The 12,426-nt window shown below is 35.5% G+C and overlaps 1 protein-coding gene across 1 annotated transcript in view; it reads right to left on the bottom strand.

The window, feature by feature from the left end:
- Positions 1-12,426, bottom strand: part of SMCHD1 (structural maintenance of chromosomes flexible hinge domain containing 1) — a 141,609-nt gene that overhangs the window by 24,732 nt on the left and 104,451 nt on the right. Inside the window, exons 31-34 of the mRNA XM_017526068.2 lie at positions 10,735-10,814; positions 10,352-10,509; positions 9,043-9,158; positions 7,891-7,955 (exon numbers count right to left, since the gene is read on the bottom strand). Of these exons, the coding sequence (XP_017381557.1) occupies positions 7,891-7,955; positions 9,043-9,158; positions 10,352-10,509; positions 10,735-10,814 (419 nt within the window). The remainder of the gene's footprint in view (positions 1-7,890; positions 7,956-9,042; positions 9,159-10,351; positions 10,510-10,734; positions 10,815-12,426) is intronic.

The raw sequence follows: 12,426 nt of genomic DNA, 5'->3' as shown, positions 1-12,426 counted from the left end.
AAAAAAAAAAAAAAAAAAAGAGAAAATTAAAAAGGACTTCTGCTTCCAAATGGCAGGCCAACCCTTCATGATGAAAACAGCTGTAGAATAACAACAACAAGAATTGCTTGAAAATGTTCAACAGTTAACAAGCTAAAGTAAAAAATAACTCAGCAGAATATAAGATAAGAATGGAGATTTCACATTTAAAGATGCTTTACTCCTGGGAGTAAATTCTAGCAGCACAAGTAAACCTAAAGCAGACCAGCTTGCCAAAGAAATGGGACTTGACTTTGAATTGTCTCAAATCTCTGAAACTGGACTGAAGTGGTAATAGATGGGTAGCAGCCCAGACAACTGACAGAAACAAATGTAACATACTCTTATCCTATATATCAATTATTTCTATAAATATTCATAAATAAAATGTCTAGTACAGCCGTAACAGAATCACCAGATACATGAAGGACAGAACTAGAATGAAAACTACAGAAACCAGGAGAAAATCACAACAGAACTAAAGGAACTCTAGGCAGACTTTAATACATCGATTAACTGAAAATGCCAAACAGAAATTGGCAACTCAAGAAGCGATTTAACAGAAAATCAGATGTCACTGAATAGAGAATCAGTTAACTGAAGACAGTTCAAAGTAATCACCTAGAAGAAAGAAGGGAAAAAGAATGGGAAAAAATTTACAAAATTTTAAAACTTAAGACGACGAAATCAAAGCCCATGAAAACTCAGCAGGATATAAAAAAGAAATCCACATAGACATATCATAGTAAAACTGCTACGCATAGTAAAACTGCTTGGCAGGAACTGCTGGGGTAGGCAGGGGAGGAACCAACCACAAAACAACCAAAGGAGGGAAAATATATTTTTTAAAAAGCAATAATGAGACTGACAACAGAATGATGGGATAGTGAAGGATGGTGGTAAGAAATTGCTGACCTTGAATACCATAGGCAGTAAAAATATCCTTCAAGTATGAAGGTAGAATGAAGATATTTTCAGGTAAAACTAAGATAATTCATCACCAGTAGACACACTGAAGAAATGTCCCAAGATGGAAAACAATACCAGATGAAAGCCTTGAGTTCAAGATTAACAGAAAGGATAAATGAATAAATCTAAAAGAACACTGACTGTGAGCAATAAAAATGATGCCTTGATAGGTTTAACATGCACAACAAAAAAGGCATGTAAATTAGGAGAAAGGAATGAAAGTAAATGGTCCGAGATCCATGCACTGCTCGAGAAAGCAAAAAAATACAAATTTACTAGATATTGGTATGTCAAGTATACATGTTACAAATCTCAAAGGAAATCAATTAGAGAATGGTATAACTACCAAGTTACAAAGGAACAAAAAATGACAACTAGAAACAATAAATAAATAAATAAAACAGGAAAGAGGAAAAAAAACCGATGGATCACACAGAAAACAAGAGATCCCAAACCAAGTGAATTGGTATATGCAAGACCTAAACTTTCAATTAGAAAACAAAGATTATTAGAAAAAAAAAAAAAAAGATAATGCCATTTACAAAAGATACACTTAAAAGTACACATACATACATGCACGCATGCATGCACACACTAATCCTCATGATTCCTAGTGGCTTTTGCATGTCATTCACAGGGAAAGTTGGTATACTGCTATCAAAGTAAACTTTAAGGCAAAAAACATTACTAGAGAAAAAGAATACTTCATAATAATAACAGGTTTAATTTGTAAGAAAAATATAATAATAATCTAAGTCTGTATGTACCTAATAACAAAGCCTCAAAATATGTAAGGCAAATACTACAAAACTAACATTAAAAAATTGACAAATTGGAGATTTACTACACTGTTAGGTGAAAGACAAAAAAAAAAATAAACAAAAGGTAGAACACTGTACCTCAAATACAAAAATCACATTATTATCTAATATATTTGGAACATACACAAAAATTGACTATTATACACCCAGTACAAAAACAAATACCAACTAATTTCAAAGGACCGAAATCATACAGTATAGACTTTCTGCCCATGGTAGAATGAAGCTAGAAAAAAGATAACCAGAAAATTTCACAGTTTAGTAAACATCTAAATAAGCCATGGGTCAAAGGATGAAATCACAATGAAAACTGGAAAATATTTTAATCCAAGGCTGGACTCAGTGGCTCAAACCTGTATCAGCACTTTGGGAAGCTGCAGTGGAAAAACTACCTGAGATCAAGAGTTTGAGAACAGTCTAGGCAATATAGTGAGGCCCCCATATCTACTAAATTAAAAAAAAAAATTAGCTGGGTGTGGTCGTGCACACCTGAGGTCCTCCTACAACTAAGGAGGCTAAGGCAGGAGAGTTGTTTGAATCCAGGAGTTCAAGGCTATAGTGAGTTACACACGGCCCTCCAGCCCGGATGAAAGAGTAAGACTCTGGTTCGAAGAAAGAAAAAACAATTTTTGATCCAAATGCTAACAAAAATAAAACATACAAAGCTTGTGAATGCTATTAAAGCTACGCTTAGAAATGTACAGCTCTACATATACACATATACATACTGTGTATGTGTGTATGACCACAATAAATAAGAAACCATCTAAAGCAGTTTTAATAAAAGAACAAATTAAATGCAAAGGAAGTAAAGGAAATTAATTAAAACATAGGTAAAATGTATTTTAAAAGCCAAAAGTCTGTTCTTTAAAAGATCTACAAAATTGAAATCTCTTACTAAGATTAATCAAGCCACAAAGAGAGTACAAATAATGTCAAGAGAGATCATTAGATCTCAAAGAAAATAAGCCAGCCACGGTGGTGCACACCTGTAGTCCCAGTTACTTGGGAGGCTGAGGCAGGAGAATCGCTTGTACCCAGGAGGTGGAGGTTGCAGTGAGCCAAGATCACACCACTGCACTCCAGCCTGGGTGACAAAGTGAGACTCTGTCTCAAAAACTTAAAAAAAAAAAAAATGATAGTTTGATAAATATATCAAAACTGAGCAAGAGACAGGAAACACAAATAGTTCTGTAACTTCTGAATTTGAACAAACTGAATCCATTACTAAAACCTTCCCCCAACAAAAACACCAGGCTCAGATGGCTTCACTGATGAATTCTATCACCATTTAAGGAAGGAATAATAACACTCTTATATAAGAGCCTCCAAAGAATAAACATAGACAGAGGGAAAATTTCTTGCTACTTTTGTGAGGCCTACATGACCTAGATAGCAAATTAAGAAGAATTTGTAAGAAAGAAAATGCAGGTTAACTTCAAACATCAAGGTAGATGTAAAAATCCTAAGCAAAACATTAGCAAAACAACTCCATCAATATATAAAAATGATAATACAACATGATAAAGTTGGGTTTATTCTAATAATTGCAAGGTTGGCTGACCATTCAGAAAACTCATGTACTATAATCACCACATTAAAAAGTAAAGGAATAAAGTCTGTTCTTAAAGGGTATTTTTTAAAGGAAAAACTACATGTATTGCCTCAACAAATGATGAAATCTAAAGTCAATTTATAATTAAGAGAACTTCTCTTAAGGCTCAGAAATGAACACTTTGACAAAAGAAAAACTCTAAAGCAAACACCACACTTAGTGGTGGAATGTTGAAATGTTCCCTCTGAGATTCGAAACCAGAACAGGATGATCACTCTCATCATGCCTACTTAACATTGTGCTGTAAATCCAAGGTGGTGTGGTATAAGAAAAATAAAATACACAAAAACTGGAAAGTAACAAACCTACTATCATAAATCATAGATATTTTTATTAAATCCCAAAGAATCTACAAATAAAATTGGAGCCAGAAGTGGTGGCTCACCTCTGTAATCCCAGCACTTTGGGAGGCTGAGGTGGGAGGACTGCTTGAGCCCAGGAGTTCAAGGTCAGCAGAGAGACCTTGAGTCCACAAAAATGAAAAAATTTGCCGAGTGTGGTGGTATGTGCCTGTAGTCCCAACTAGTTGGAAAGCTAAGGCAGGAGGGTTGTTTGAGCCCAGGATTTCAAGGCAAGCCCCAGACAACACAGTAACACCATGTCTCTACAAAAAATAAAATAGACGTAGTGGTGTGGGTCTGTAGTCTCAGCTACTTGGGAGACTGAGGTAGGAGGAGTGCTTGAGCTTGGCAGGTCAAGGCTACAGTGAGCCAGGATTGTGCCACTGCACTACGCTAGGTGTGTACGTACCACTGCACTAGGTGACAGAGTGAGACCCTGTCTCAAAATAAATAATAAAATAAAATTAGAAATAAAGGAGTTTAACAAAGATAACTGGTACAAGGTCAATATACATAAATCAACTGCATCTCTATAACCAAAAACAACAGAAAATAAAAATGTTTTAAGAGATACCATTTATGGCCGGGCATGGTGGCTCATGCCTGTAATCCCAGCACTTTGGGAGGGCGAGGTGGGTGGATCATCTGAGGTCAGAAGTTCGAGAGCAGCCTGGCCAACATGGTGAAACCCCATCTCTACTAAACAAATGTAAAAATTAGCTGGGAGTGGTAAAGCGCACCTGTAATCCCAGCTACTCGGGAGGCTGAGGCAGGAGAATTGCTTGAACCAGAAGGCAGAAGTTGCAATGAGCTGAGATCATACCATTGCACTCCAGCCCGGACAACAGAGTAAGACTCCGTCTCAAAAGATATCATTTACAATAATGCCATAAAAATATCAACAATTTAGGAATTAATCTAAGAAAAGATGTATAAGACTTTGAGAAAATTATAAAATGTTACAAGAAAAATTAAAGAAATTTAAATAAATGAAACGATATGCCATACTCATGAGTTGAAAGATTTTCCCAAACTACTATTCAAACAAATCCTAAAAGGTCTTGCCACTTAAGATGTGTTTTGCTTATTTGAATTTGATATACTGATAACAAAATTTATATAAAAAAACAGAGCCAAGACATAAATGAAGAATAGGGTTGGAGTATTTGTTCTACAGAATACCAGACTTATCAAGACAGTATGGCACTGGCAAAATAAATAGGCCAATAAATCAAAATAGGGAGTCTATAAATAGACCCAAACATGTACAGATATATGACTAAGGATGCCACTGTAGAAAATTATTTTTTCAATAACTAATATAGTATATATACATGGGAATAAAAACAAAACTTGACCATCTGCCTCACACTATACATATATATATTTTTTTGAGACAGAGACTTTCTGTGTCATCCAGGCTGGAGTGCAGTGGCACAATGTCAGTTCATTGTAACCTCCACTCCCAGGTTCAAGAATTCTCATACGTCAGCCTCCTAAATAACTAGGACCACAGGTGCACAACACCACATCTGGCTAATTTTTATATTTTTAGTACAGATGGGGTTTCACCATGTTGGCCAGGCTGGTCTTGAACTCCTGACTTCATATGATCCACCTGCCTCGGCCTCCCAAAGTGCTAGGATTACAGGTGTGAGCCATTGCACCCAGCCTCACACTACACATTAAAAAAAAAAAAAAAAATTCCACATATAACTGTACACAAAGAAATTCCACATATAACTGTACACAAAGAACACAGCAAACCTAAAGTGCTATCCATAGAAAGGCCTGCTTGCAAAATGGGCGCTTGGCAGACATCTGTGAGTTTAGATTTCAGGATGTTTCCCACCTTTAACTGGTACGAGTGGCTCACATTGCCTAACCCACTGTGCTAACATGATTTATTCTACACACTTGTTTTTCTTCTGGAAATTTGGTTTTTGCTAGGCAGAGGTTGCCTATGTGACTCCACCCTAACCAAAACCCTAGGTGCTGAGTCTCTAGTGAGCTTCCTTGGCTGACAACATTTTATACTCATTGTCACAATTTATTGCTGAGGAATTAAGCACATATGATGTGACTTAACCAAGACAGAATCCTTGAAAAGCTTCCTTTGTGTCTGGTTGCCCTTGGACATCATCCCATGAGCTTTTCACCTTGTTCATTTCACTCTGAATCCTTTAGACAGAGTTTCACTCATGTTACCCAGGCTGGAGTGCAATGGCGCGATCTCGGCTCACCGCAACCTTCGCCTCCTGGGTTCAGGCAATTCTCCTGCCTCAGCCTCCTAAGTAGCTGGGATTACAGGCACGCACCACCATGCCCAGCTAATTTTTTGTATTTTTAGTAGAGACAGGGTTTCACCATGTTGACCAGGATGGTCTCGATCTCTTGACCTCGTAATCCACCCGCCTCGGCCTCCGAAAGTGCTGGGATTACAGGCTTGAGCCACTGTGCCCGGCCTGAATCCTTTTATTTCAATAAAACACAGGTATGAGCCCAACTATATACTAACTCCTGTGAGTCCTCCTGGCGAATCATCAAACCTGGCATTGGTATTGGGAACCCCCAACACAGTAACATAGTAGAATGTGTTGATGACCTAAATGTAAGGAAAGACTTAAACAGGACACAAAGATCAACTATAAAGTGGGAGAGCAAGCCACAGGATAGGAAAAGATGTCTAACAAAAGGCTTATATCCCTAATATACAAAGAACTCCTACAAGTTAATATAAAAAAATACTAAATTTGGTCAGACACTCAAATAGGCACTTCATAAAAGGTAATCTAAGTGGCCAATAAATATGATAAAAAGGGAAACGCAAATTAAGAGTAAGTGTGATGTCACTCTATTACACGTCCACCAGAAGATTATACCTGAAAAGATTGACAAAACCAAGTGTTGGGAAGGGCCGGGCATGATGTCTCATGCTTATAATCCTACCACTTTGGGAGGCTGAGGTGGACAGACGGCCTTGAGCTCAGGAGTTCAAGACGAACCCTGAGCAATGAATGTGGTGAAACCTGGTGTCCACACAACAACAACGTCAACAACAAATTAATTTGCTGAGCATGACAGCACATTCCTATAGCCCCAGCTACTGGAGAGGCTGAGGCAGGGGGATCACTTGAGCCAGGGAGGCAGAGGTTGCAGTGAGCCATTGCACTTTGGCCTGGGTGATAGAGCAAGACTACTCAAGTTAAACATACGTATCTATGTTTGGTTTCACTAAACTTATAACCCAGCAATTTTACTTTTATATGAGCACCAGTGTAATAAACATTATTTGTAATAGCCCAAAACTTAAAATGCAAATAGCTATTAGGAAAATTGTAGTGTGTTCACACAATGGACTTCTATATAGCAATGGAAATGAATGGATTTATACGTATATGCTACAGAATAATCTCATGATGCTGAGTGCAAGAAGTCATATACCAAAAAAAAATTGTATATCCAGTTCAAAAATGGAAACAATTAAATCAGAGATGATAGGGATGTATGGTAAGATAAATGGAACTCTAAATAAGACCAAGGAAAGAGAGGGTTTGAGGTATGTGCACGCATATGTCTACAAGAGTGTGTGCGTGGCATGCACAACAGGAAGGAAGAAGGTAATAACTGGAAGAGGTAAGAGGTGGAACTTCCATGATTGGTCCTTTACCAGTTAGTCTGAAAAAGTACTGAACAAATATAATGAACATTTTGACCCCTTTGATGATAAAGGATTTTTAAAGAAACTTAAGACATATCTTGTCAGATTTGAAAATGTAGCAGCAACATTTTCAAAGTCACAAAAACTTCAAAAGTCAGTCCAATCTTTATAGAAACCTCCTATATAATAAAGAGTTATAAAGTGCTTTGACAACATAAAATAATTCTTCTGATTACTTCAATAGTTTCAAAAGCAAATACAATTACAATTTACAAAGCTTAAAACCAATTTAAAGCTTGAAAATGAAGACACATCTTTTCCCAAAAACAGACAAAAATTTAGAGATACTAATATTTCTATTTGATCATAAATTACTTTTCCTCAGGTGAGCCCACAAATACCTCCAGGGTTGAATTATTCTGTAAAAAGGTATGTATTCAAAATATGAAATGATTTGAGAAATACCTGAAATAGAAGCAGCCATCTTCCTTGTCATTATCTTTTATTTTATTACAACTAAATGTTTCTGCCTAGAAAGGTGAGTAGGGAGAAGGGGAGAGGGGAAAATGACAAAATTTAACATAGTATACTTAGGAGGAAAACTTATTATATACCTGAACTGAAGGTGAATCCAGATTCTATTTATGATACAGGTAGACATACACACATATATACCATGTGAAGTACAATGTGAGATTAGTCACAGTGGGATGACACCCCATTAAAAAAGACACACAATAGATCTTTATGGTGATATTATTTTAAGGTAATAGCAACTTGACTGGACTCACGGTCTAAATTAAGCAAGCAAAGATTCAGGATTAATTAAGCAAAATAGTTTCCAAAACCAATGATTAAAATGAGCCATAAATGTTGAAGTAGGTATCAGGACACTGACAAACTTTAGTTTCCAATTTTAGATTTCAGATCTTCCTTGTCCAGTATGGTAAATAATCGTGGTAAATAATGGCTAGTCATGACTACTGGGCAGTTGAAATGTAGCTTGTCTGAATTAATATACAGTGAAAATAAACACTGAATTTCAAAGACTTGGTAAGATAAAAGAATGTAAAATACCAGCAATAATTTTTAAACTACTGAATATCTGTTGAAATGGTAACTTTTGATATATTAAAAGGTTAAAAAATTAGAATTCTACTTATTTTTTTTTAGCTTTTTAATGTAGCTACTAGAAAGCTGAAACACCAGGTGTCATCTTTCTACTGGACAACACTGCTCTAGACCCTCGAACCCTCTCTTCACTCTTTCAAGCAGTCTATCAATCCTATCTCTTTACTATCTCATTTTCTATATTATCCCCTCATGATATTTAATAGCTTCTGCCTTATGCTACTGTCCTTTAGATGAAATAATTTTAATGTGCAGGCATCTTAAAATGTTAAGAAAAATCACAACGTAGACTACTCTTTTTCAGTAGCATCAATCCTTAATTTTGAAACATACACTGATGTAACTTCTTTAACCCCAAAGAACAGAGTGAATTAACTTCCGTTTCTCAAATTTATGTAACGTTACATATTTATATTAAATTAAATTTAGTTTTAAGTTAAATGTAAGAACTATTTTTAACTTCAAAAAATGCTTCCCATGACTTACATTTGCTGGGGGTCGGTTCCCACTGGTAGACAGTTTCCACATTTTCATGGAAATACGTGCTGGATTAATATTTTTAATAATACTGTCATCTTCAGAAATAACACTAATCATAAAATCTGTCATGGTAAACATTAAAAAATTATTTTCTTTCTAGTTCAATTAATGGATATGGTTAAATAATTGTATCCCTTAAAGCATACATCTTATTCAAATGTTAATAATATAATTTTGATGAAGAAATGTGTAAATTCTAGCATGCAAGACCAAAAAGACTAGACTATGTAAACTCAGCAACTTAGAGTTAGACCAACTAGTTACAGCACCATATGCTTTATGTATTCCAAGAACAGAATATTTACTTTCTTTTATGGTTTTCAAGAGCATGCAATAGCCAAAAGAACATTATATATAATATTCCCATTATATTTACCACCTGTAACATTCGTTTGGCATCTGTTATTAGTTTTTTAATCACAGGATAGATCTCCCTGAAATAGATTTACTTTATACAAAGTATAGTCTACTTTATAAAGTATAAAAAGCTATGTATACATGTAGCTTAATTATTAAAAATTATTGTTAAAATATTTTACATCTAAACTTTGAGGTGCTTCATTCGCTATTTAAAACTATGTACAGGAATTCATCCTTTAAGAAAACAGAAGTCTTCCAGAAAATTATTTGTGTAAAGCAAAAACTAATTTCCTATTGACTTAGCATCTGCCACATGATATTGAAATCATTTGCTTCCCTGTCTCCTACATTAGACTGAGCACACCACACTGAAAACTGTGCTATTCATTATTGTAATTCAGGGCACGGCATAATATCTTAACGTAGTACTACTTAATAAATGTTTGTTGTTCTGAAATATCTTTAATCATAAAGTCTGATGTGACATATTTCCATCAAATTAAGCTAAATAATTCTAGTTATGATGGGTTTAAGATAACATCATATTTAGTAGACCATAACTCCATAATTCTCACCATTTAGTTCCTGTTTCTTTTACACAATTTCATTATTCAGTCAATGTACAAACACCACCAAAATTAATTACCTCAGACTATCAGTTTATGTATGAACTTTCAGTTCATTCTTGACATTAAAATAATGTAAGACATGGGAATGAGGGTAGGCAATGCTAAGTCAAATATATTTTCTTTGCCACTTAAGAGGCTATTTTCTTTAAGATGCTATCATTAGCACGATTTTTTATTGTGATGAACACCTAGGATAAATAATTTATTCCACTAATGTAAAAGGAAAATTATCATCATAGATTTATTTACGTATGTGAAATACTCACCAGTGAAAAGACCCCCAGCTAAGAAGGAAGCATCTTTGTCATATTTAACATTGAGACGAACGGGTTTTTCTGGATCTGGAAGAATCATTAATTTAATTACAGGTCCTTCTATTATACTTTTATTATAGATGGCTTTAACCTGCACAGTATGCTCTCCCCTAACAAAACAAAAGAGGAGAGGAGTTCAAATTACATTAGTTAATAATCTAAAAATTCTGAGACAATTACACAAAGTTCAGCTCTTAGAAAACCTCTCAACTTCTATTCAGTCTCAACTCTTGCCTAACATTAAATAGAAGAACAGTCATTACTCAACTTCAGCAAGCAATAAGAAAAATGAATCTCTATTATAACGCCAACAACTATCAAACTTTGGTTCTTACCTAGGGGCAAAAACACTGAATACTCCCAAATTAGCCCTGCCCTTCTCATCTGTTTTATGCTGTTGGTTTGAAGGCGTGAGCTAAAAACAAAACAAAATAAAATGGTTAATTAGAAAATTCTAGAGATCAATCAAGTTCTTTTCTTCCATTACAATATTCTTTCCCTTTATTACTATTTTAAAAGCAGTATTTGCATAATTTTAAAATCTAAATTTTTAAAATTTGAACTGGTTGAAATAATGTAGTATGTAATGACATAATCCAAAGGATCACTCATCTTGATCAATTCAACTAGAATTTAATGTATTTCAGTTACTAAGTTGCAAATTTCTATGTTCACTGTTTCAGTATCACTGGTACATCAAATGAAGTTTGTTTACATAAACACTGAAGGTATATTTCAAAGCTGGGGCAGGAGTAGGAGACAGCACTGGAGAAATACATACCATACACACAAACTCGACACAAAGGATTATAGCACTATCTTCACTCTTACTTCATTTTTCTCTTGAATGTCTACTCAGATATGTTTTTTAAACTTCTGCTGCAATACTACATTCACAGTGATAGACAAGCTTTCACTTCTAAGTGATTAATAATCAGTGGGCTCATTTCCTAATAACTGGTTTAGAAGGATCTTTCAGCCTTTTATATATGGTTCTCCAAAAACTAGAATCTTATCTTTATTTGGGGTTGAAAATAACCATTGTCTTACTCTACTGGTAGCAAACATTCAGAACAACCGTGAATTTGTACAACACAGTAACAGAAAAATCAGACTTTCTCCTAAACCCTAAAACTCATTTCAACTTAATAGAACCTAAATAATAAGAGTACACGCAGACAGGAAAAGCAATAGCTGAATAGAAAAAAATGAGAAAGAGTATCTGAAATGATAGGATGAAGTCCTATGTTTATTTATACCTGTCCCAATTACCCTCTGGGTCCATTGTCTCTTTATCCATCTTTCTCACAATATATCTCCCATCTGGGTATCAAATCCTTATTGCTAAGCCAGAGAGAAGTAAGTCTTTTCAGGTCTGATAGTAGCAATATCAGCCACATTTAACAGTCTTAAAAACTCCTACTCTAATTACTATGAAAACAGGTCCATGTGTATAACAAGCCATTCCTCGCACTTTAATTTTCCATATGACTTTTAAGATCACCTTGTCAGGTTCTGGGAAATCCCTGTTGGGATTCCGATTGAACTAATCAGTTGCAAGAGAAACATCATCTTTACATAATATCAACTGGTTTCTCCTATTACATTTTTAAAATACATGTGGAGGGATATTCAAGATTGTCTGAATATGACCCCAACTCCCTCTGGCTTGCCTAGCAACAAGCTGGCTGAGACCAATGAATTTCCTTCAACAAACAGAAGAGATGGTATAAAAATATGACCTTGTGGCCAAGCATGGTGGCTCACCCCTGTAATCTCAGCACTTTTGGAGTCTGAGGCAGGTGGGTGGATCACTCGAAGTCAGGAGTTTTAGACCAGCCTAGCCAACATGGTGAAACCCTGTTTCTACTGAAAATATAAAAATTAGATGCACATGACGGCGCGTGCCTGTAATCCCAGCTACTCAGGAGGCTAAGGCAGGAGAATTGCTTGAACCCAGGAGGTGGAGGCTGCAGTAAGCCAAGATCGCACCACTGCACTCCAGGTTGGGCGTCACAGTGAATGAA

This window comes from Cebus imitator, unplaced genomic scaffold, assembly GCF_001604975.1.
Source record: "Cebus imitator isolate Cc_AM_T3 unplaced genomic scaffold, Cebus_imitator-1.0 Scaffold41, whole genome shotgun sequence".
NCBI lineage: Eukaryota > Metazoa > Chordata > Mammalia > Primates > Cebidae > Cebus > Cebus imitator.
Note: the sequence above shows the minus strand (reverse complement) of the source record. Positions and strands in the feature narration are given on the sequence as shown.